This window comes from Pimephales promelas, chromosome 2 (assembly GCF_988280905.1).
Source record: "Pimephales promelas chromosome 2, fPimPro1.hap1.1, whole genome shotgun sequence".
NCBI classification, from domain to species: Eukaryota; Metazoa; Chordata; class Actinopteri; order Cypriniformes; family Leuciscidae; genus Pimephales; species Pimephales promelas.
In genome coordinates, this window is record NC_142770.1 from 45,049,921 (window position 1) to 45,076,663 (window position 26,743).

General features: G+C 36.5%; 2 protein-coding genes across 8 annotated transcripts in view; both read left to right on the forward strand.

Moving 5' to 3' along the window:
- Positions 1–2,198: 2,198 nt before the first annotated feature.
- Positions 2,199–10,316, forward strand: LOC148997606 (uncharacterized). Of its 3 annotated transcripts, XM_089123050.1 has the most exons (17): positions 2,199–2,969; positions 3,405–3,546; positions 3,643–3,729; positions 3,816–4,187; positions 5,562–5,657; positions 5,736–5,965; positions 6,141–6,319; positions 6,407–6,500; positions 6,713–7,060; positions 7,172–7,289; positions 7,599–7,690; positions 7,776–7,890; positions 8,011–8,100; positions 8,512–8,673; positions 8,961–8,986; positions 9,044–9,140; positions 9,226–10,316. In XM_089123050.1, the coding sequence occupies exons 1-17, from the start codon at positions 2,907–2,909 to the stop codon at positions 9,429–9,431; spliced, it is 2,517 nt and encodes an 838-aa protein (XP_088979176.1). In that variant the 5' UTR covers positions 2,199–2,906; the 3' UTR covers positions 9,432–10,316. The 3 variants fall into 3 exon arrangements, with proteins under 3 accessions (XP_088979176.1, XP_088979181.1, XP_088979171.1); XM_089123045.1 differs by having other exon boundaries at positions 2,203–2,969; positions 8,961–9,140; positions 9,226–10,313; XM_089123055.1 differs by lacking the exon at positions 8,011–8,100 and having other exon boundaries at positions 2,200–2,969; positions 8,961–9,140; positions 9,226–10,315.
- A 12,181-nt stretch (positions 10,317–22,497) lies between these two features.
- Positions 22,498–26,743, forward strand: part of LOC120484964 (NLR family CARD domain-containing protein 3) — a 66,002-nt gene continuing 61,756 nt past the window's right edge. For 4 of the 5 annotated variants that reach the window (XR_016147412.1, XR_016147414.1, XR_016147413.1 and 1 more), the window contains exons 1-2: positions 22,498–22,679; positions 23,953–24,048. Coding sequence is in view for 2 of the 5 variants with exons in the window: in XM_089123039.1 (XP_088979165.1) it covers positions 23,999–24,048 (50 nt within the window). In the remaining 3 variants the exon portion in view is untranslated. The remainder of the gene's footprint in view (positions 22,680–23,952; positions 24,049–26,743) is intronic. The other variant, XM_089123043.1, reaches the window with a different exon arrangement.

Here is a 26,743-nt window from a genome sequence, read left to right on the forward strand (position 1 = left end):
AGAAAAATCCAGCAGATTCTTGTTCTAAATATCACAGACTGCGGTGATTTTCATGTTGATCTACTGTTTTATTATATAATAATTGCCAAATCATGACCATACTGTATAGACTACATGATCAAATATGCCTAATGAGGAGAAAGAGCTCATTTTGGTGAGTAGGCTAATTTGTGAAAGCACAGTTATAATGGAAAGTTTTTATTACAGAACATAAGTTAATCTCCATGACAGTAGCTTGCACACAGCAGCAAACACAGTGCGACACCTACTGGTATGTTTTTGTAACCGTTTTGAACTGCCCTAGGTTTTAAACTTCGTTGGAGTGGACTGAGAACCTTCACATATGTCGTTTTTGATTGTATTATTAACAAACTACTATCACTATTAGTCTATTACCTAGCCTGTTCAATACATTTCTATTGACACTGTATAGCGCTAGCGACGCTGTCCATTTAATGTGGAAACCACATTAAATATAAATTTAATTATATGTAGTAGCGCTAACAGCAACACATCTGCACCACCCTTTTTTCGTTTGTCGTTTCAAACCAAAAACAAAAACCTTAAAAAAAGAGCCGTTTTCCAGTTTTTGAACTTTAACCCCGGCGTGGTCGATGCAGGTCGGTGCAGCAACAAAACCCTGCGCGTATTCCGCGTCCTGTCTGAAAGTCTCAAGCTGAATGTGTGAGTTGGCAGCCCTGCGGGGATGCATCGTCGGGAGCGTTCTGCCGCATGCACACAGTGCTTATACATGTGGGGATTGTTTACATCAGAGTAGGGATGGCTCGATACCACAATTTTGGCTTCGATACGATACCAGAACCTAATACCTCGGTATCGATACTAAATCGATACCACAGTCGGAAAAAAAAGTCTAAATTTAAGTGAATTGAAACAATTTTATTAAACACTGCTTGAAACTCTCAACTACCATATGTGCAAAAAAAAGTATCAAAAAAAAAAAACATCAAAATTAAAAAAAATAAACAAATTATGCGTAGGTAAAATTTTGATTTGGGGGAAAAAAACACTGATATTATACAATTAAAATAGGTTAATATCTATAATAATAGATTAACATAATAGAATAATAAAATGACGTAAACCATTAGCTGTCATGCATCAATAGAGAATTATCAACATTTATTGCATTTATTCATCTTGGTTTGGTTACTGTTTTTGTTTGGGTTCATATTATGCATATAATGCATTGCAAAAAGTAATGTTATGATGCTAAACATTTATTAGGATATTACATTTTTAGGTCCTTTTATTACTGATTGATCTAGATTAATCAATGCTATATTGTTAGGCCAGGTTCCTTAATGAATGTTGCAACCCAGTCTCATATAAAAATGTACCCTGGCTACGTTGGTCCAACGTGCAAAACGTAGAGGGGTTACAATAATGGCCCTTAAATTGTATGACTGTTACATTTTTTTTGCTTATTCTTCTCCTATTGTTTTCCGTCAGAGTCACGTGACTTTCAAGATTACGGCTGTGAGAACGAAAAACATGGCGGACATTTCTTTCATGTTTAGTGAAAAAAACTATATTTTCAGTTGGTTTCTGCATAAAAAAACAAGTTTTGATTACATTTCTAGCGAGAAATATATATTTTATTTTCATAATATCCACTCAGTGAGTGTACATAATTCCCTGTTTGCTCGTTACTGCAAATATTTTTCAGATCTCACCAGAATAATGTGAAACTGAAACGTTTTGGTTGCTATAACATGGACGCTGCTATCTGCATATTTTGACTTAGTTTCTGCATAAAAACAAGTTTTGATTACATTTCTAGCGAGAAATATATATTTTATTTTCAGCATAATATTCACTCAGTCAATGTACATCCCCTGTTTGCTCGTTATTGCAAATATTTTTCAGATCTCGCCAGAATAATGTGAAACTGAAACGTTTTGGTTGCTATAAAGACCCTGCTATCTGCATATTTTGAGTTTCTGCATAAATAAGTTTTGATTACATTACTAGCGAGAAATATATATTTCATTTTCATAAGATCCACTCAGTGAGTGTACATAATCACCTGTTTGCTCGTTATTGCGAATATCTTTCAGATCTCGCCAGAATAATGTGAAACTGAAACGTTTTGGTTGCTATAACATGGACGCTGCTATCGGCATATTGACTTTCTGCATAAAAACAAGTTTTGATTACATTTCTAGCGAGAAATATATATTTTATTTTCATAAGATCCACTCAGTGAGTGTACATAATCACCTGTTTGCTCGTTAATGCGAATATCTTTCAGATCTCTCCAGAATAATGTGAAACTGAAACGTTTTGGTTGCTATAACATGGATGCTGCTATCTGCATATTTTGACTTAGTTTCTGCATAAAAATAAGTTTTGATTACATTTCTAGCGCGAAATATTTTATTTTCATAATATTCACTCAGTCAATGTACATAATCACTGGCTTGCTCGTTGCGAATATTTTTCAGATCTCGCCAGAATAATGTGAAACTGAAACGTTTTGTTTTGGTATGGTGCTATCGGCATATTTTTAGTTTCTGCATAAAAATAAGTTTTGATTACATTTCTAGCGAGAAATATATATTTTATTTGTTATAATATCCACTCAGTGAATGTACATAATCACTTGCTTGCTCGTTGTTGCGAATATTTTTCAGATCTCGCCAGAATAATGTGAAACTGAAACGTTTTGGTTGAGTCACGTGACTTCAAGAAGGATGGGGAGTGGGTAGTTGTAGAGTTTCTGGATCAAGTTCACAGTAGGTGGCGGTAATGCGCGAAATCGATGCGAATCAAGAAGAAGAAGAAGAAGAAGAAGAAGAAGGCAGGAAAAGGTAGACATTAACAAAGAATATATATTAACAAGGAGGAAAAGGAAGCGTGGATAACTTGACCAAGCTGAAAAAATGAATCACCTTGAACCAGAAGATGCCATATTCCTGGTTGATGCGTTCCTGGACGAGTGCAAGGTAAATAACATTATCTCAGTGGTGGAAAAGCATACTAATTAATGCTAATTGCAAGGTGTAAGACCATAATAGACTCTGACTGAGGTATTGCAGGGAAGGTGCAAAATTAAAAACACTCCAAGCAAAGTGCAACTATACAGGTTCATTGTCTTTGTTCAAATGCAAGCTATAGTGCTGAGCTGATTTCCTACGTTAGAGCCAGTGAGAGTTTAATTAAATATTATGTAAAAACGTCTCACTTTCTTTTGTTCTTTTTTTTTTTAATGTAGAAAGGGTTTTCTAGATCTGTCTGTACAGTACAGGACCAGAATTCATCACATTAGAGTGAATTTTTACAATGTAATATTTATTATAACATTGTTTTTATAATGGGATTGTAGGTAGCAATGACCTTAGTGGGTGGAAGTTTATTCTGTGGCTCAATTGTTTATTTAGGTAGATCAGCATGGACGCACTGAAGGAGGGTCAAAACAATCAACAAAGCTGTGCGTTTGGCTTGATGAGGACAATGGTCAACCTCGGCCAAAAAGACGTAGAGCTGGGGAGAGACGAAAGCGAAATTCAGCTAACGTTACTGGTTGGTTTTTTGATATTTTTTTTTTTAGTTTTTTCATCAGTAGTTGCATTCATTATTAATTGAGGAAGTTCTAAATGGATATTCATATTTTTGCAGTTTCTTCAGCAAGCGTCACACCCTCCTGTGCTCCATCAACCAGCACAACTGAGACACTACAAGACACTGTGACCATCGAAAATTTAGGTTTTTTTCCCTTTATATTTGTGTCCTCATTTGTTATGTGTTAATTGCCCAGATTTACCATTGCCTTCTTCCCTTTTCATTTTTAGACTCCCTCATTCAAGAGGTCAGAGACCTCTTGGGAAATGGTGCTGAACAACCTCTCCCCTCACTTTGGAGGGACAGGCAAACTTCCTCTCTAGAAAATTGGACAGTATTAAGGCCCTTCATGGTGAACAATATGTTGTCATCAGAGAAGCCGAAGGAGGGGGTTTGCCATCATTGTGGACACAAGGCTGCAGTAGTGATGTGTAGAGACTGTTTACCACGATCACTCTACTGCACAGCCTGTGACCTTTCCACACATGAGGCCCTGGTGCTTCATAACAGAGCATCCATGGTGGAGGGGTTCTTCAGACACCTGCCACCATCCACTTTTGTTCAGCAGGATGAAGGAGGGAAATTCTCCTATTATGAAAAAGGTATTTTTTTTTAATCTCAGGTTATATACACTCACCTAAATTATTATTAGGAACACCAGTTCAATTTCTCTTTAATGCAATTATCTAATCAACCAATGACATGGCAGTTGCTTCAATGCATTTAGGGGTGTGGTCCTGGTCAAGACAATCTCCTGAACTCCAAACTGAATGTCAGAATGGGAAAGAAAGGTGATCTAGGCAATTTTGAGCGTGGCATGGTTATTGGTGCCAGACGGGCCGGTCTGAGTATTTCACAATCTGCTCAGTTACTGGGATTTTCACGCACAACCATTTCTAGGGTTTACAAAGAATGGTGTGAAAAGGGAAGAACATCCAGTATGCGGCAGTGCTGTGGGCGAATATATGCCTTGTTGATGCTCGAGGTCAGAGGAGAATGGGCCGACTGATTCAAGCTGATAGAAGAGCAACTTTGACTGAAATAACCACTCGTTACAACCAAGGTATTCAGCAAAGCATTTGTGAAGCCACAACACACACAACCTTGAGGCGGATGGGCCACAACAGCAGAAGACCCCACCGGGTACCAATCATCTCCACTACAAATAGGAAAAAGAGGCTACAATTTGCAAGAGCTCACCAAAATTGGACAGTTGAAGACTGGAAAAATGTTGCCTGGTCTGATGAGTCTCGATTTCTGTTGAGACATTCAGATGGTAGAGTCAGAATTTGGCGTAAACAGAATGAGAACATGGATCCATCATGCCTTGTTACCACTGTTGGGCTGGTGGTGGTGGTGTAATGGTGTGGGGGATGTTTTCTTGAGACACTTTAGACCCCTTAGTGCCAATTGGGCATCATTTAAATGCCACGGCCTACCTGAGCATTGTTTCTGACCATGTCCATCCCTTTATGGCCACCATGTCCCCATCCTCTGATGGCTACTTCCAGCAGCATAATGCAACGTCACAAAGCTCGAATCATTTCAAATTGGTTTCTTGAACATGACAATGACTTCAATGTACTAAAATGGCCCCCACAGTCACCAGATCTCAACCCAATAGAGCATCTTTGGGATGTGGTGGAACTGGAGCTTCGTGCCCTGGATGTGCATCCCACAAATCTCCATCAACTACAAGATGCTACCCTATCAATATAGGCCAACATTTCTAAATGCTTTCAGCACTTTGTCGAATCAATGCCACGCAGAATTAAGGCAGTTCTGAAGGTGAAAGGGGGTCAAACACAGTATTAGAATGGTGTTCCTAATAATCCTTTAGGTGAGTGTAGGCTATTTTACATCTTACACAAACCCTGGTTTACTCCAACAAACATGCTGGATGAAGTTTTGTTTGATAGAAACAACAACCTCACTGTTTCATTTACACTAATATGTAAACTAATTCTGCTTTTTAGATTGCATGTTACCAATCGTTCCTCCCTGCTGCGACTGCTCCACTGGGCAAACAAGCTTTTCCAGGGGAAAGCCAGTTATTTTAGTTGGAATGAATGGTAACTTTTTTTATTTCTTCATATTGTGTTTTTTGTTTCTTGTGAACAATAGATAATTGTTTTTCTCTGAAATTTCAGGAAGATACAACCTATTCCTTCCATCAGTAAACTGCTCCTGTGGAAAAACCTTGCCAGTAACCATGAGTGATTTGGTTGAAAGTGGTTACTGGCCAGCCACTGTCAATTTTGAGACCTTGTACATGGTGGACTTGTTCACCACGTATGAAGATCTTAAAATCACTGCCCCAGGGATGTCAAGACAAGCTTTTGTCAGCATGCTTGAGTGTCGTACAAAACTCTTTGGGCGAGTGAGTGGACTCATCATTTCTTATTTGGATTACGTGTTAAATAACTGTTTCATTGTTAGGACTTGTTCTTACAATCCCCAATGTTTCAGTACATATTTCTTGATGGAGCCCTTTCTTCGTCCTGACCATTGTCTGAAGCCAACCTTTTTTTTTTTTTTTTCACTTTTGCTCTCAGAGTGGTAAGATATGTGGGGACACAATGCAGAGGGCCTTCCTTGAATGGGCCTATGCCAAATTTGAGGTTGACAAGCTGTCTCAGGTCCAGCATTTTCAGTGCCCTGCATGCACACCCACCATGTTGGCAGTTGCAGTGGATGGGAACCGCAAATTATATCGTTTCAAAAGCCAACCAGGGTGTGTAACATTCAAGTACAATGAAAAGTACAAATCAAGTACAAATTACTTCTATAAAATAAATTTGACCCACATCTACATCTATAGACCAAGACCTGATGGGTTTTTTGATGGAGTCTTTTTGGCCAGTGATGCTGAGGTGTCCTCCTTTGTTGATTACATCCATGGAAAAACTGGACATGTAAGCTAAATTTATATTTCTTCATGTGCAACACCACAGTTTCACATTTTTATGAATGCTTGCCAGTTTTTCTCCCCCAAATTTAAACATCATTTGCTTTATGTAAGTGATAGAGCGGCATTACTCCATCAAATGCCATAATACCATGATTTACAGCTTATTTTATAAAATGTAACTGTGTAAATGTCTGTATTTGCCCTCATCTGTTTAAGAATCCAGGAAAAGGGAGATGTGGTGCGGGTCAGTGGACCGCAGCACGAGAGTCCGCCAACAAGTCTGCGAGTAAACTGGATGAGGAAGGTGTTGAAGTGGCTGTCTGCCGTCATGGGGTTTTGTTGAAGGGATTGAATATGTTCCGTGGAGAAATTTTTGCATACCCATTATATCTCCAGAAACAGCTAGCTTCACAGAACGTTCAGTTCTTTTGCTCTGATGTGGTCTGCAAATATTGGCCATATCTGGAGAGAGTTGTGGACCACTGTCCAGAGTTGGAGGACTTGCTGGATATGCGCCCATTTCTTTCCATCATGCATGCAAAAGCGCATTCATGGATGTGTGAGGTAATCAATTAGATGTATTTCTTACCATTTGTACCACATGTTATGATTGTCTGTCCTCTGCCCCTACTTGTTTTTTTTCCAAATGATTACATTCATGTAAATGTGTTGCAGTTAAAATGGGGGGGACGCAATCAGGAAGGAGCTGGAACAACAATCGGGGAGGAGGTTGAACAGGTTAACAGCTTCCTCTCCCGAGCAGCCATATGTTCCAAGTACATGTCAAAAGCCGGTAAGCATTTTTCATGTATAGTTGTGTCAAAATTGAGACCAAGGGGTTTGAACACTGATTCTCGGCCTTTGCATTTTAGAGTTCCATGCATAGGTCAAATGCATAGGTGAAAACAAGAAAATAAGTCTAATCAGCTTACAGACACTGATCAGTATTCTCTTTATAATAATTTATCTTCTGACTCATTAATTAAGTGTATAATTATTTCCAGGTTAATGTGACAATATTAGAGAATGATCAATGTAGTATCTGTCTGATCTTTGGTCCTCACTGTGAACCTAAATTACTGCACATTCATTGTGTGTCAAGTTCGCACAGACATGCTGACAATCCAGGCAAGTGGCTGGAACAAGCGAAAGGCAGAAAACCTTGACCGGACATTGGCCAAAAGATACGTCAAGGTACTTACTAGGCAAATATGCATAACAACATTTTTGTTTTTAAATTGTCTCAGCATTTGTCAACATGGACATTTCTTTTGGACAGACTGTACAAAGGATTGCAGAGGCAACAAAAGACCTAGAGAAACTCACCGCTGAGTTATCTCTACAGCAAGACACAGTCCAGCAGTGGGTGTCTGATGTTCAGCAGTGGACCTCAGGTAATTTGAAAAAATTATTTAATGGCATATTTTAAAGCATCATTGGCTCTGCTCTTATACAGGGGATCTAAAAGAGGCTGATTGTAAATGGGCATTCATTTGTTTTTTTGTCATACAAAGAAGCAACAATCCAAAATGACCTGCAGAGGACCATCGAGGGGCTATATTTGGGCATCAAACAGCGAAAATTTCAGCTGTATCGTCAGTCTGGTGAGAGCAGAAAAGGCAACTAGTAATGCAGATTTTTGAAAAAATGAATTCACTACTGATTTATACATAGTAAAAATAGCAAACCCATTTATATAAAAAAAGTATGTTTACTACAAGTCAGGGCAGCATACTGAAAAACTGTCAAAATCATAATAAGGTTTAGTGCAATATCCAAATATTTCCAATATTTCTGCAAAGTGCAGAGATGTCCTGACCTATCTATTTTGTCCTCTATTTAAAAAAAATTGTATGATTGTTTAAAATAGATTCTGGAAAAAATGCAAAAAAGATTACACAAAATCTGTCACAATAATCATAACACATACATGCATATTGTGAAGTTGTATTTTGTATGGTGCTATTGTGTAGTCATCGTGTGAATCCACACTCATTTTGTGTTTCTCATTGTAGGTGGGAATAAGCGAAGGCATCAACTGAGAAAAAAGATTGCTGTTGAGAAGAAAGCCTTGGAAGTTGCCATCAATGACTACAATGCTACTGTGGGGGAAGTTGAAAAACTCCCTCCTCCCAATGAACTCCTGGCTGTGGACAACTACTCCTGGCCATGGGAATGTAAGTACTTCCTCTAAAATGCACTGAATACAATTTGTTTTATGCACACATTTTGATGTAAATATGGAATTTGATGTAAAAAATGTTATATGATGTTAAAAAAATAAGACATGGGGCAATATGCAAAAAAAAAAAAAGAATGCAATTTGTAAATGTATGTGATCAAACCCCTTCGTGAAGCGCTGGGGTTCTATCTCATCCTTCCAGGGTTTATTTCTCTATTGTAGTATTCTCTATTCTCTATTTTTATAGGCTGTAAGATCACACTTTGACGTAATGTATTGCAGGTCATGGTGATATGGAGCGGAAAAAAAATGTTTTTGACAAGGTAATGCTGCTGGCTAGACTGAAAGAAGAAGAAGTTATTGTGGTTCGTGAAGTCAAGCAGCACATGGAGTACATGAGGAGTGTTGCTGGACTGATTGTAGAGTTTACCTTTCAGCTCACTGAAGACACCAATGGGAAATGTAAGGACAATAAATAGTTTTTTTTCAATTTGCTTCTCTGGAAACCATTGGCTCATTTCTATATATTTTAATGTCACATTTTCAGGCAGTACAGAGGGCTTAATGGAGAAAGGACGTGAGGGACTACTTTCTGTACTGAAGAAAAGATTGTGTGAAGTTGAAGCACAACTGGCTACAGCACGCACAACATACAAAAGTATTCTTGGACTGCAAACATTGTCCTTCGATGACTTCTCTGAAGAGGAAGACTTAGAGGGTACTTCCTCAACTGATGAGGAACTGGGAGAGTAGTTATTAGGTAGAAAATGTGTATGACTCTATGAAGATGTCAAAGCACAAGATGTCAAACATGAGAAATTACCTTGTTTTTTTTTTTTTGTTTTTTTTTTTGCATTACATTGGTTGAAATGTATTGCGCATCCATACATAGCTTCATTGTATTTGTATATATTTTGTATATGTAATGTAGTTAACTGTACATAGCCTATTGTATTGTTATTCTCTACAACAGTGTGCTATGATTCCACATGTTAGAATATTCTCTCTCTCTCTCTCTCTCTCTCTCTCTCTCTCTCTCTCTCTCTCTCTCTCTCTCTCAATTCAATATTGCTTTATTGGAATGACTGTAAATATTACAATATTGCCAAAGCCTTTAAAAAGACATCAAAATAATAAAATATTTTAACATAACTTCTATCTAAATGTACTTCTTAAATAAACTGTACAAATTAACAGTGTAACAAATTATAATATCTCTGAACATTTTACACCACAGTGTTTTAACATACATACAAATTATAATATACGTGAACAATTTATGTTTTGTTTTTGTTTTCCCTGTCGGGAAAAAGAAAACACCGGACATTAAGTGGAAAATTAAATATCTCTTGTTTTTAAAGATATTTGTGTTTTATAACTCAGCACTACAGTAGATTGACATCAAATATGATGGTTTTAAAAATCACACCTTCAGTTATGAAAAACAAATGTTAGCCAGACTTTTTCCAGACAATATTGGGGGAAAAAAGATACTTAATTATTAATAAGATAAGAGAAGTTTCCTTTCGAATTATCCAACGTGTATATCCCGTTAATACTTTCTTAAAGAAATTCAAGGTAGATGTTAATGCAAATTGTTCTTTTTGTGGACAGCACCCAGAGATTAGTGCATTTATTTTGGCTTTGCCATTATTCTAAATTGTTATGGAAAGATTTTTCCCATTTTGTTATTGATAACATTGATAAGGATTTTTCTCTACTCTGGGAAAAATGTTTTGTTTGGAATTGTTAGTTGGAAAAATTAGCAATTAGACAAAAACAAAATATTCTTAATGATCTTTTTTAAAACAAAATTTTATATACATAAATGTAAATTTTCAGGTCAGAAACCACTTTTCGATGTTTTGAGTACTGATGTACAACATTACTTTGGGACTATCTCTGACTCGTGTAAAGAAGGATTTAAAAACAGTTGAAATATGTAAATCTTTTGATATTTTCCTTTGATGTGTAAAAATATTTTCAGACTAGTTATACTCCTGTATTTTTTTATTATTCGTTTTATATTGTGACTGTTTATATAATGTTTTCTATTTTTTTTTAAATGTGTTTGTGTGTGTTTTTAGGAGTTTTTCTGTACATTTTTCATAGCGGAAGTGGCAATATGGGCCGTTACTATGGAGATGAGGACAAGTCTGCTTTGCGTCACGTGAGCAGAGCAGTTGGCGCGCTGGTCTCCTGTTTTAGTCAAAATATCGTCATTAAACGAACATTTTTGTCTTTTCTTAGCATAGATCATATACATGCAGTATAATTATTTATTAGACAGTCTGTGATATTTGATATATTGGGTAGATACATGTTTTCACAACCCTAGCACGGCCCTAAAACGGAGGAACTACAACTGGGTTGCTGATGTCAACACAAGTACTGAAGAGGGGTCTAGGGAGTTGTAGTTTTTTTTTTTAACCCGGGGTTTTTCCTAAAATTGGAAGTTGTAAATACTTAATTGGTGGCATTCCAGGGATTTGAGGGGATGTAAAACACATTTTTGGTATCAGAATTTAAATATTGTCTTGTTCAAAGGGGGATTTTTTATTTTCACACCATAGACCCCCCCCCCCCCCCCCCACCCCTTGGTGACTATAACCATGACTACTCAGCTTACAACACATGTCAACACCTTTCTATTACAGTTGGTCTCATGTCCGTAACCCTTTTTGTCCCATAATTACAAGCCTTCAAATGTGCCCTGAGGTTAAGGTTAAAGGGTCAATATCTCAAAGCAGTAATAATATAGAACCTTCAAATTAATATATATTACTCTCCAGGCCAAGACGTTTCCAGTGATATATTTGGTGTAGCTATATGACAAAGTTTTTTTGTTTTTTTTTTGACAATTAGGACATATATGCCCTAACAGTTTCAGGTTCAGAAAGCACTTTGAGGGCTTCAAGTTTGTGTTTGTGTTTGTGTGTGTGTGTGTGTGTGTGTGTGTGTGTGTGTGTGTGTGTGTGTGTGTGTGTGTGTGTGTGTGTGTGTGTGAGAGAGAATATAAATTAGTTTAATTCTGCTCATACTGTTGTGACATTGTGAGAGTAATATTAATGTTATTTTCAGCTTTTCCCCTTTAACTCTCTCTGATAATCTGAGATTTGGGTTGTTATCAATTGATATTAAATCTGTAGTGAGTCTAATGATGATTTCGGCTGGTTCTGGATCAGCTGTCCGTTGTGTGAAAGTGACCTTTCATGTGCTTTTGATTTTGTAAAGTGACTTTGAGCATCAGATAGAAGCTATATTATCATGTTGAAGGAGGAATTAATATAGATTATCTAGTTAGTTTTCTTATGAAAAGATGTGACAGATGTAATATCTCATACTGCATATGTGACTGTGTGTGTGTTTTATTCAGAGGTGGAAGTAACGAATTACAACTACTCAGATTACTGTAATTAAGTAGTTTTTTCGTGTACTTGTACTTTTATGAGTACATTTTTTAGTCTGTAATTTTTCTTGTACTTGAGTACAAATTAAGTTAAGTAATGTACTTCACTACTTTAAAAATGCCATTAATTACAAAGTACTTGTACAATTTGAATTCAACAATTATTCAAATCTTTGACCAGCATTTGGGTATCCAATGGAAATAACTGATCGTAGGCGGGCCAATAAAAACCCTTGTATTTGGAGCGAGAAAAAAGCCCGGTTCCTGGAGAGCGATATTCGTCCTCACACGTCCTTCAGTTTGTATTTTAGTGTTATCAAAGAACTTTGCCGTAATGGACATGGACATTCGAGACACTGAATTCATTGAAAATTCCGAAGAAATACCAGATGACGAATGCCTATGACCCCACATGGAGGAGTTGTTCTTATACAGAGGAAGGAAAGGAGATGTTTTATAGAAACTTTGTTTCTGCAGTGATATGTGATAGTTCAGTTGTTTTTGTTTTTAAAGTTTGGTAGACCTCACGATAATTTGACTAAAAACATCACTTGAAACATGAGCTTCAGCGTTACTCAGGTGACAAGCACATATACCGTAATAAAGATTTAGCATTGTAAACTTAGATTAAAAAGTTATATTGTATGTCATTGTCAACACAATGTTTTATTAATATTGAATCCGTGTTTTAAGCTTACAATGAAGAGTTTAATAATGACTCTTTCATAAAAACAGTATCTTGCCGGCCATGACCCACTGGCATAACAGTGTAACTGCACTGATTGTCAGTCTGTCTAGATGGCACATTTGTGTCAGTGCTAAATGCTGATAACTTTTGAAACTTTTGAAATATTAGTAGGGTACTTTTGGAAATCTTTATTGTAAAAAAAAAGAAAAGAAAAAAAGAAGTTTATAAATAAAATAACCCAATAAGTTTATTTATTTTGCATTATAATTCATTAATAATAATAATCATATTAGACCGTTTTTATAACTTGGTTTCCATAAAAGTAAATAAATATCACAGGCTAAAAGTAATTAGTAATTAGTACTTGAGTAGTTTTTGAGAGGGGTACTTTGTACTTTTACTTAAGTACATTTTTAACACCAGTACTTTTGCTTGTAATCGAGTATTATTTTAGCAACTACTTGTACTTGTACTTGAGTACAAATTTTCAATACTTTTTCCACCTCTGGTTTTATTTTAGGTATTCGAGGCCAGTCTGATGTTCTGCTGATCATCTGATGGTGAATAAGGATCCACTACAGAGACTCACAGTCAACAGAATCAACAGAGACTGAAGATACAGTGACTTCTCTGTTAGAAATTAAGACTTCATTTAGATTTCAACCATCCTCTGACAGACCTGATGAGGCGGCAGTGAAACACCTTTTATTTCACAGCAAATTACACTTTCTCATTCATAGATTAACCTTTTTATTTTTATAATGCACAGTATATAAAAATTTTGGAGTTTTAGAGTAAATATAGATCCTGAATGTGTGTGTGTTGTACCAGCAGAGGGCAGGCCCGGTTCTAGAACCAAATCACTGAGGGAACTTCTGAAAATAGTGAGGGTGCTCAAAATACATAGTTCCCACATGACGTCACAACATGCGGGCATTTGCCGACCCGGCGCCATTGCTGAGGGCAAAACATTTGAAGAAGCAATACGAGTTGAACGAAGTGATATGAGTTTCGTGCTATAAAGTGAAAATGGTCATCTCCTGCTGGGTCAATGGATGATAAAATCGTGCCGGATGTTCAGTTAAATCGGGATTTTACACTATACCCGTCATTAGACTCCATGGATGTGAGAAGACTAAGCTTTTGTCCGAACAATGACAGAGATTATGGCTGGCGAGCATAAACAGGAAAGAAACTCACTCAAAACACGCACAAATTTGTTTGACAAAAGCACAATGTTGTGTTTTATTGCAAGTGTAAACAAATATAAGTTAACACATTGCAGTTTGTATAATGTCCTGTATGAACAAAATGACGAGGTATTAAAAACGTCACATTCCAGCATTGAAATCTCAGATTATGTCCCTAAAGATCCCGCATATAATGTAGTTCCGCCGCATTAGCTACATTAATTAAATTGCACGCGAGTTATTTATTATTTATATATTCATGCACCGAACCATGACGCCCGCAAGTACATGCATATTACAGAAAGCACCGGTGACTGTTTTAAGGGGAACATAGGAATTAAGTTGTGCAGGCTATGGCTTTTTAATACAGATTAGCATCATGCTACTTCGCTATGATGACTAAGTTACTTTTCAATTGATTGCACTTGAAGTCGGCCTAAAAGGGGTCTATAAGGGACATTGAAGCAGCTAATGATTACATTAGAGCAGTTATCTCTGCAGTTTTTGCAAAGAAGTTCACACAGTTAACGTTATTTGTTCTGAGTTTTTATGTCTGTATCTGTTTTTTTCTGTAAATGCCAGAGGTGTTAGAGACCCATTGAAAAGGAAATGTTTATTTTTATTTTTTCAAAATAGTCATTGGGGGGAAAATATATGGTTTTCATTTGGGAGTAACCGGTCAGCAGGGGTCGCTATTTTACAGGGAAACTTTAAGGGCACGTTATTAAACATTTAGCAGATTCAAATGGGAGATTGGTAATACTGGTTGGTGATGTAGATCATTCCCAATTCATTATTATAAACATATATGCGTGTAACAACAAAAAAGACAACAAGTTATTATTTACAACAGTAGAAGATAAAATTAGCCAGCTGATTACAACTTTTCCTACTGCCAAGATTATATGGGGAGGTGATTTTAATACAGTTATGGATGGAAATCTGGATAGACGGCCTCAAGAAACAGTTCTTCAGATGAGTTGGAGAATGTATGTCACAGGATGAGTCTTGTAGACATCTGGAGACTGATCTCAGTGTGTGTCGACACACCTGGCCAGGACAAAATGTCTCTCCTCTTGCCGTACATTTGACAATTCGCAGGTGTGACTCGTGTATTTGGTTGATCATTTGCTGATTTGCTTTCAATAACAGACCATCTCCATGACTGATTTCCTCTGGATATGTCCAGTATTTGTGTATTGATCTTGTCATCATAGATCGTTCTTTGGCCCATCTATTCAGCGCTGCCTTGTTGAACATGTGCATCTCTGCATCCTCTGCTGTTGCTTTTCTGAAAGCATCACTTTCTCTTCTGAAATAGGAAGTTGTGCCGTAATCCAGTTCAGCGCTAGATCCTCTTCCAGCAGATTTTCCTTCTGTTGGTGTAAATATGCTGGACTTAGAGCATCTGCTATGTATAGTTCCTGACCAGGTTTGTACATCAGCTTCAGATTGTCTCTCTGTAGCCGTAAAAGCACTCTTTGTAATCTCATAGGATCCTGACGCAGCGGCTTCTTAAATATACTCTCTAACGGCTTGTGATCACTTTCAATCATGATCTCCTGTCCGTACACATACTGGTGAGATTTCTATGGCCAACAACTCCTTCTCAATGTGTGTGTGTGTCTACGCTGCCGGTGGTTCAGATCTGTGGAGCCGTAAGCCACTGGCCTTCCTTCTTGCAGAATCCACAGCTCCTGTTCCTCCTGAACTGGGTTTGCTCACGTCAGAGATTTCAAAGCAGGACTTTGAGTATCCAAATATTTCAGTTCTTCAAACCTTTGCTGTTGATCATCCTCCCAGTGCCGCTCTGTGTCTTTCTCCAGCAATCTCCTCAACGCTGCACTTCTGGCAGACATATTGGGAATGAACTTTGCCAGATATCGCCCCACTCCAAGAAATCTGTGCCGTTCTTGCTTTCTGGCGGTGTAATTTCAGTCCTTACTTTTCCTCCGTCTGGCTTAACTCTTGAGCACTCAGTATGTGTCCGATGTGTCTGATCTCGTCAGTCTTATTTTGCACTTGTTCCTGTTCAGCTTTCAATAGTTTTTTCTTCCTCATTCCCGCAGCTTTATTAGCCGTTCCTCATGCTCTTGAATGGCATCTCCCCACACCAGCAAGTCATGGATGAGATTTACCACACCTTCCAGTCCTTCTGTCATTTATGCGATGGATCTCTGAGAGACTTCTGACGCTGATTATATACCGAAAGGTCACCTAAGAAAACGCTATCGCCCAATTGGTGTGTTGATTGTGCAAAGCTTTGACCTTTCATGATCCAGCTTTATCTGCCCAAACCCTTGATTCGCGTCTAGCACAGAAAAGTACTTTGCATTCGGCATTCTTGAGACCATCTTCTGCTGTCAGCATTGGATAATGCTCTCTTTTTATGGCCAGATTAAGATCTTTAGGATCCACACAAATGTGCGTTTTCTTGGATGTAACTACAGGTTCAATGCTGTCGACCCATTCAGTCGGCTCAGTTTGCTTTGCGATGACCCCCATCTGCTCCATTCTCTGTAGTTCTTCAAGCACTTTCTCTCGCAGAGCTACAGGTCTCCTTCTTGGCGCATGCACAACTGCTCTGACATTTGGATCAGTTTGTATGTGGTGTTCTCCTGGTCAACAGCCTAGTCCTTCATATAGATCGCCACAATCCTGGAGAATGTCTCTGCTCTTTTCAGTTTCAGAGAGTCTTTTAATCATGCCCATTTTTCACATGCAGATCGTCCTAGAATGACAGGTGCATCATGCTTCATTATTTCCAGCAGGATTTTGTATTTCTGTCCTTTGGACACACAATTTAGTGCTTTCTTGCCCAGTGGCGCCATCTTGTGTCCAGAATATGTCAGACGTTTGCAGCTTGACCTCTGCAGTCTCCCTGCTGTGTTTAGCAACTTGTGCTCTCTTTCTGACATGATGACAGATGACCACTAGATGTCCTCATAACCTCATATATGTAGAACAGATCTAATATGTCACACATCGAGTTACAGTTTTTCTCAATTGCTAAAACACTAAAATCCATTGGCTGAACAAAGTTCTCAGTTGCCTGAACTCATTTAGCTAATTGTGAAGTCTGTTGTCAATACCGTAAACAATTTCTCATGGTAAAGCACAATTTGCAGATCTCACCTAGACTTTTCAGCAAAACTCTGAACACATTTTCATTCTCAAAAAACATTCTGCAATCCAATGCACATATCATATAATACATATAATACAGACCAAAATTAGGAATCCCGTGTTCAAAAGACACAGATTATCCAATATTTTCCGTACTCTGAATCAGGCGAAAATAATTTGGGACCCGCGAGCCAAACCTAAAGGCTTATTGGGCGGACACTTAAACATAAGGAGTATGACACCGAAACGCGAAGAGCTAGAACATCTGCTATGTAATTCCAACATTGATTTTATTGGCCTCTCTGAAACATGGTTGACACATAGCTCTCCAGATTCTGTTGTAAAAATGCCTGGGTATAATGTGTACAGGAACGACAGGGAAAATGGTAGGGGAGGAGGAGTTTTACTGTACGTAAGAGACGTTTTTAATAGTAAACAGATTGTATGGCCAGAGGATATCCAACTTGAATGTGTCGGAGTAGATGTGTCCCTTTCATCTTCAATGTCATTTACCATAATATGTGTATATCGTAAACCATCTGCAAAGTTGGATTTCTATGAAAAATTTGAAAAACTTCTCAAATATTGTACTTTAAACAAAGAAACAATTATTATTGGTGATTTTAACGTAAATTGGAATGATAAGAAGGCTAGGAAACATCTTAAAGCTACAACAGACCGCCATAATTTTAAACAATTAATTCAACAGCCTACCCGGATAACTTCTCGTTCTGAAACATTGATAGATTTACTCTTTGTTAATTGACCTGAAAGAATTGCTAAAACATTTAACTTTATGACAGGTTTATCAGACCATAATGTCTTTTTTTCAAGAAAGCTTACAAAACGACGTTTTAAAGTTTCACACAGTCATACTGTGTATAATGCTATTCCAAAAAACCAACTGGCAAATTTTGTGGCTTCTATACAAGAAATTGATTGGAGTGAATTAAATCATAGTGAGGATATAGAGAATTGTAGTGATCTTTTTCAGTCTAAAATCAATCAAGTAATGTTAAACTTTATTAAAAGAGGGAGCCATAATAAGAGAAATGGAAAGTTGTTACCTTGGCTAAATGATAATTGTAGGAAATTAATGAAGGACAGGGATGTCCAACTGAAAAAAATCATTAAAATCAGGTCTTATAATATATAGGCAAAAATTCACATCCTTACGAAATAAAGTCATTAACTACATGCGGAAGGCTAAAGCAAAATTCTTTATGGATATTATCATTGAGGCCAAGGGAAATGGCAAAAAGATTTGGCAAAATCTCAATAAATTACTTGGTAGACAAAAAGAAAAGTCAATTGAAGCCTTTGAACTCAGAATTAACAACACTGTAGTTAAAGATGCAAATTCTCTATCAAAAGAATTTAACCAATACTTTTCTAAATCTGTTAGGGAGATAACTGAACAGTTTGAGCCATATGATAAAATATCTAGACCCATTGATTTTGCCAAGCCTGTGTTCAATTTGCGTGAAATAACAGAGCTAGAGGTGGACAACATCATTGGGTCACTTAAGAGTTCCAAAGCAAAGGATGTTTATGGGCTAGATTCATTCTCTCTAAAATTATGTAAAGATTCCTTAATTGCTCCAATTACATATATGATTAATTTATCATTCAAGCAGAGAACTGTTCCATCTTTCTGGAAAATGGCCTTAGTCACCCCAATCTTTAAATCAGGTGATAAATTAAATGTAATCAATTACCGACCCTTCAGTATCCTCCCAGTTGTCTCTAAGGTTGCAGAGAGGTGGGTTGCTAAAATTATAAATGAACACTTAAATAATGGCCACTCCTCCTTGCATCCTATGCAATTTGGATTCCGCACCAATCATTCGACTGAATTTGCCAATAGTTTGTTTAGAAAAAGTAAAGAGTAAATTGGACAATAATGCCTGTGTCGGAGCGGTGTTTTTAGATTTAAGAAAGGCATTTGACACTGTGAATCATGACATTTTATTATCTAAACTGACATATTTTAACTTTTCTTTAAATGCCATTCAATGGATTAAATCTTACTTGGAATCAAGAAAACAGTGTGTTAATATTGGCGGTGTCAAATCATCTTTCTTGGATGTCCCCGTTGGTGTGCCTCAAGGGTCAATACTCGGTCCTTTATTATTTTCTTTATATATAAATGACCTTCCAAACACTTGTGCTGATGTTGAATTTCAAATGTATGCTGATGACGCAGTCATCTACACAAGTGCAAAAAGTGTTCAAGAAGCTTCTGCCATTCTGACCTCTGCTCTGGTCCCTGTAAATGAATGGCTCTTTAAATCCTGTCTGTTACTTAATGTTGAAAAAACCGTCTGTATGATGTTTACTAAACAGTCTCATGACATAAAACAATCTGGTGTTTTTCTAAAAGGAGAAGAATTAGAAATCGTCTCGGAATTTAAGTACCTTGGTCTGACCCTTGATTCTACATTAAGTTTTAAAAAACATGTTAAAAAAATATCGAATAAAGTAAAATTTAATTTACGAAATTTTAAACAAATTCGTCAATTTATACCATTTGGGGCTGCTAAAGTGTTTTTACATTCGATGATTCTATCGCATATGGAATATTGCTGTACAAGCTGGACTTTGACCGGTATGAAAACATTTAAATCAATAGAATTACTCTATAAAAATGCCTTAAAAGTCCTTGATAAAAAGCCAATGTCCTTCCATATTTGTAAGATTTTACAAAAACACAACATATTAAGCATAGAGAATTTTTTTTTTTTTTTAAATATGCCGGTTTTGTTTACAAAGTGTTACATGGATTAGCCCCACCCCCCTTGTTGGACTTTTTTAAACTAAACACTAATAGTGGTGCCAGGACACGGGCCTCTGTTAGAGGTGACTGTGAAGTTCCGTTCAGAAGAACAGCCTTTGGACAGAATTCTCTGTCTGTGAAGGCCTGTAAGTTATGGAACAGTATCCCCATCTCTGTCAGGGAATGTTCCACATTTCCTATATTCAAAACCAGACTCAAAGTGTGGCTTATAGCAAACCAGTCTTGTGACCACTAAGTGTTTTCTGTGTTTTTTGTTGTTGATTCCGGCTTGTAATTTTTACTTAGTTTTTTTTAGTTTATTTTGTTTTTGTTGTTATTTTGTTTGTTGTAATCTTTGTATTTTTTGTTATTTGTCTAGGGACTACGGATGTAAATTAGCCCTGTGGCTATAATCCGGCATGTTTACGTCTGTTTTGTTGTCTCAATTCAGAAGTTCATTAATGTGCATTGTCCCTATCAAATAAATAAATAAATTAAATTAAATCATCCATACTGGTAAACACAAGTGGCAACAATCAAATACAAATAGAGAACACATGTCATTTGATTGAACACAACCACTCAAAACTGATTCAACCTGTTTCAAATGATGTGACACAACCAATATTAGCCAGTTCAGAGCGCAAACTGAACTGAGAGGTTGTTGAAGGTGAAAAGGAGAAAGTCTCAGAATGGATAGAAAAAACAATGTGAGAGGACGAGGACGTATGCGAGGTGGTCGACGAGGAGGAGGAGGGCAAGAAAGAGGAAGAGGAGGAGGAGGAGGGGGGCAAGAAAGAGGAAGAGGAGGGGGGCAAGGGACAATATTGCTTGTGAAGTCAACGAAGTCCTCTGGCATGACCCAGGCCAAAGACAAGAAGCACATTGATCAAATGTTTACTCCTTTCATTTGTGTCCCTTATTTCGTATATATCGTATACTGTAGTACTGTGCACTGCTGTAGACCGTACAATGAAAAAATATGATTTTTTTTATATGGAATTCAGTTGTTTTGACATATAGGTATCCCTGAGAGCTATATGTTTTGAACAATGTGTTTTAAATTGTTTGGTGTATTGTTTACTGACTGATTGATAGTGTATAGCATTTTAATCACTTTGTTTATGATTTGAGAGCAGTGTTTGATTTTGAACACAGGTAAAACTGTTTTGAGGCGAAAGTTTCATTTTGCAAGAGGAATCAGAGGTTTTGTAAATAGTGCTTGAAGATAAGGTTTTGTGTTTAATGTTTTCAGAAAATGGAGCAATGTTTCAGAAATTGTGTTTTAGCAATTGAGAAAAACTGTAAATGAAATCTTAAGTCCATGTCCAACTCTAAATTGTAAGGAATTTATATCTTTGATTTGATAGTAACGATTTTATAATAAGGTCCATTTGTTCATGTATGAACCATGAGCAACACATTTGTTACTGTATTTGTTAATCTTAGTTAATAACACAACTGTTAGGCTAATTGTTTATTCATGTTATGTCACAGTCAGTGCATTAACTAATGAGAACAAATACAACTTTGGATTTTAATGTTTTAGTACATGCTGAAATTAATATTAACTAAGATTAATAAATGCAGAAGTGCAGTTCATGATTAGTTAATGTTAACTATTTTAACGAATGACATCTTATTGTAAAGTGTAACTGATTCATATTTTATAGACTTTTCTACATATTCAAAATAATGTGTACACAGACTTATGCATTTTTAAAATACACATGTTCACTCTGTCACATTCACAGGCTTGCAATACTTTTGGCCGCATATTTGTGCGCAAAAACCGTGGCAAAAGTGTAAGCGTGGAAAAATGAAAGTCTGAAGAATACAGATCTTATTTATTTTGCGTTAGCATGAAGCTGCAGCTTCAAAATACATGAATTACACTTACGAATAACAGTTAAATGCTGTTGAAAAAAAATCTTACACTTGAAGGGCAATTTTACAAATTTTGCAAATCTTTCTTTGAGCATGCAAATTCATTTTACGCTTGCAATCTTATGTACTCTTTCACAAATCTTACCCTGCGCATGCAATTCTTTTTGTCATCATTTTACCTTCATACTTGTGATGCTGTGAATGTAAGTTTCCCCAGGGGATTAATAACACAAACACACACACACACACACACACACACTGCTGCTGCTGAATGTAAGTTTCCCCCGGGGATTAATAAAGTTGATCAGGAACTGGTCAGGGATCCACAGTCTCATGCAGGGCTGAGAGATGTTGTCTATCTATAATGAAGTCAGCTTAGTGTCCAGAGGACAGTCCAGGATAGAGCTGGCCCTCTTTACCAGTTTATTACTGCACACTGGTGGTGGTTGAGGAGATTTCCCTCTCTATGTAAAGCGCTTTGAGTGCCAAGAAAAGCGCTATAATTATGTAAAGAATTATTATTATTATTAAGCCTCTCTCTCCTGTCAGTCTTCAGCTCCCCAACACATACCAAATGAAGAGTGCAGACACACAGTGTCACAGAAAGTAAAAAAAGACAGTGCTTAATGCAAAAAACAATAATAATTTACCACTGAATTTACAAAATATTAATCTCTATCGCGCGTTCACGCAACAACGTCTGCTCTCACACGCATGCGCGTGGTGCTCTCGTGAACGCGCGTCTCGTTTACATCACACACATGGAAAGTGAAAGGAAATCAGGAAATCTTCCTGTCGCATCTTAAGCAGGAAAAATAGGAATACGACACGGAAAAAGCAGCATCGAAGGATATGAACGTTTCCCTTTATCTTTATGATGTGAAAGCTGGAGGATTTGAGATCCTGTAGTAAAAGTTTGATGAAGGTGAGTGTGACTTTCTCATATTAATATGCATCTCTGGAGGACATTTTACGTGTTTTGTTTGATATGAAATCTTTAATAAAGGGGATTTGTTCTTTAATAAATTCTTTCCACTTCAAGGTTTATGTGTTTAGTGATGGTTGTGATTGTTCATGGGTCTAACGGTAATACATGTGTAAACATGCCAATTCACATCTCACAGACATACGCCATTTATTTCGAGGGAGGGAGGGAGGGGGACTGCAGAACTGGAGCCGGGTTTTTCAATATTATACTCGGGTTTTTTGCCGCAGTTTACGCCCCTGTTGTTCCTGATGCGTCCAGTAGGGGGAAACCACATTAGGTTACATGAGCCTACTATATCAAAACAGACCTACCTTCTAAAAGCGACACGAATTAACGTATTTTAAATAATCTGCTAAAGTTATTGTTGTTGATTGTATTGTAATGATGCAATTTATAATTTATAAACGATTAGCTAAGATTTGATATCAAAAGATGGGTCTATAATTTAAAAAAAGTATTATTTCGAGAGACAATAAATGTTGTCTACTTGATGGTCAGGTTGATGTTCTGTCTGGCTCAAACTTAGCAAACTTAACCACATATAAGTTTAAAAGCTGCCCTAGTCTTCTCTTTACCTGCTTTGTCTCACTCACGTTTAAAATTCATTTAATTTTTATTTTTTATCTTGTTGTCTGTCTTTACCTTGTGTGACATGGCATCTTCTTGTTTCCTTCCTGGAACAACATTACAGTGGATATTGGAAATGTGTTAATTACAGTTTATGATGTGTACACAAACTCATTTATAATAGGCTTATGTATTTGAATGCAAATCGCTCTAAGTAAACATTCGAACTGCACACTCACTCTAATATTTTGTCATATAATACGAATAATAAAATTGGTCCCATATGTTTTAAATGTAGATTTTGGTTTAAGTTGTTTCTTATAAATGAGATTATCTAATTTTCTAATGTACATCATACAGTTTTCTTAAAATAGCTTACTGATATGGACTAAAATGTATGTGCACTTAATGAGTGATCAGAGTCTGTCGATGCAGGTTTGTTTTCTTTATTCACCCGAACATGTTCAGCGTTTCCGGTGTCCGTTATTTCCATGAATTCTAGATTAAATGGCCGCCTTGTTCGTTGGTGTTTGTAAAGCAGTCACACAATCCTTTTTCTCACACACTCCAGACATGTTCAGCTAAATCATGAAGGTTGTTTAATTTAATCTTTTAATATTGTGTGTGAATGTTTCTTCATCAGAGTCAGTGGAGGAGATCAAACTCATCAGATTCTCCTGATCTTCATCATGGCTGATTCACAAGCATCCAGAGATGGAGATTTCTCTCCAGGACACAGGTACTTTTAACTAACACTGTTAAATATTGTCTCACATCACAGAAGAAGAGTTACCCCGCCTCAGGGGTGTATCCATCTTTTCATTTATTGGAGAAGGATAACCCCTTGAGATGGAACATCTCATTTTCGAGGGGGTCCTCAAGATAACACCAAACACTTACAGACATACTAAAGCTCTTCCACACAACCAACACCCCAAACTGTCCCAACTCTGTCCAAAGCATATCACATAAACAATATACTATGACATTAGGATAGCCTATATTACAGGAGAAAACCATAATTGACGAAACCACAAAAACAAACAAATATAACCTACATATACATACAAATACAAAAATACATACCTATGTACACATATGCACACAAACATGCATGCATGCATGCACTGCCTACATACATACCACATACATACATACACATGTACACATCCCCGCACACATGCTCTTTTCTTCACATTAGTGAAGGAAAAAACAAAAAACAAACAAAATAAATAAATAAATAAATAAAGCAAATTAAAACACAACTCATATACTAGGAAAACATATACATTGGTCACAAGATTGCAAGTAAGTTAAAAGGGCTGACTTAAAGAGTGGAAAGGAAGAGATGGACCTTAAGGAACAAGGTAAGCTGTTCCAATCAGAAGGGGCTTTGAATTTGAAAGAACGTCTTCCAATTTCTTTAGATATATTTGGGACAGAAAAAAAGAGATGATCAAGGTGTCTCAGACCATAAGTTGACCTATATAGAACTAAATGTTGCTTCAAATAAAAAGGATAATTAAAAAATATACATTTATAAACAAATTGAAACCAGTGTAGCTGACGTCTAGCCTTTGGTGATAAAAGATTCAATTGTTGGTACATATGACAATGATGGGTTTGAAACGGACATCTCAACACAAATCGACAGAGACTGTTATAAACAATATTTATGGGTTTAAGGTGTGATTCTGTTGTACTCATATAGACAAAGTCAGCATAATCAATAATAGGAAATAAAAGCTGAGTTACAATTCTTAATCTAATCAATTGTGTAAAGCAATTAATTGAACGATATAATAATCTTAAATTATAATTTACTCTTTTCACTATAGAATCGATATGAGGCCTAAAGGAGAGGCTGGAGTCAAGCCAGAGGCCCAAGTATTTCAATTCCTCAACATTCTCCATTAATGTACCATCTGAGAATTTAATTGTTAAGTTATTGCCATGGTTATGTCGAGCAGATCTAGTTGAGAATAACATACTATAAGACTTACTTTTATTCAATATAAGTCCATTATTCGAAAACCACTTTTGAATAGTATCAAACTCAAGTTGCAGTGATGATTGGATTGAAATAATATCACGTTTTGAAGAATAAATAACTGTATCATCAGCATACAAGAGAATTTGACTATCAGAGCACATTTGTGGGAGGTCATTAATGAAAATAGAAAATAAAAGAGGGCCTAAACAAGAACCTTGAGGAACACCCTTATCCATTATCATAAACTGAGAGAGAGCACCATTGAGATTTACACACTGACGTCTGTAATGAAGATATGAATTAAACCATAGAATGGACTGTTCAGAGAGACCAATGTTATATAGTTTATCAAGGAGAATATAATGATCAACCAGATCAAATGCTTTGGTAAGATCTATAAATATTGCTCCAGTGGACATATTATTGTCCAAAGAAGATGTAACATCGTTAACAAATTTTGTAAGAGCAGTAGTGGTGGAGTAATTGGGCCTAAAACCTGATTGGTTTGGAGAAAAAATAGAAAACTCATTAATGTATTTAAACAGTCTCTTGAATATAATTTTTTCAAATACTTTTACTACATTACTAATAATTGAGATTGGTCTATAATTGTTAGGATCAAGAGGATCACCACTTTTGTATAAGGGTGTTACTCTAGCACACTTCCACATAACTGGAACTTTGCAAGAAGATATAGATAAATTAAATAGATCACATAATGGATATGCTAGAACATGAGAGGCAATTTTAATGAACTTTATCTCCAAACCATCTATACCAACACCACTTCCTGATTTAATTTCATAGATTGCCTGCTGTACCTCAGTGGGATGAATTGTAGTAAATGAAAAAGAACTGTTTACTACATTACTATTTACAGGGTTGGAGTAACAGAATTCAGGTGGACGTAAGTTACAGACAGAAGAGAAGTGATGATTGAAGGCATCAGCTACAGAAATTGGATCACTTATAATAGTATTATTTATTTTTAGTTTTGCAAGGGAATTCTTATTAGATTTATTCAACAAGCAATTAAGTTTTTTCCAAAAATGTTTAGGATTTGTAAAATCATTTGATAATGAATTTTTATAATAGTCAGATTTGGCATTTCTTGTTTTAACAGTACATACATTTCTTAATCGCTTATATTCAATCCAGTCTGCCAGATCTTTTGTTACATGATATCTTTCCCAGGCCTTGTCCCTTTGCTTAAAGAGATGTATTAAGTCACCAGCAATCCAAGGTAGCTGTCTACCCTTCACTTTAACTGAAGCCCATGGAGCATGTTTATCTATGACTTTTAATACCTCAGTATGAAAGAATTTCCAGGCATCATCAACATAAGGAATTAAATCCATCCTGTCCCAGTTAATACATAACAGATCTTGAATAAATGCATCATTATTCATATTTTTAAATTGTCTTACCTTGATTATTTTTG

Excerpts from the sequence above, each read along its gene's own strand:
- LOC148997606 (XM_089123045.1), top strand. The coding sequence starts at position 2,907 with ATGAATCACCTTGAACCAGAAGATGCCATATTCCTGGTTGATGCGTTC. Across the intron at positions 7,290-7,598 it reads CAAGTACATGTCAAAAGCCG|TTCGCACAGACATGCTGACA; the intron begins GTAAGCATTTTT and ends TTGTGTGTCAAG. Across the intron at positions 8,101-8,511 it reads TCAGCTGTATCGTCAGTCTG|GTGGGAATAAGCGAAGGCAT; the intron begins GTGAGAGCAGAA and ends TTCTCATTGTAG.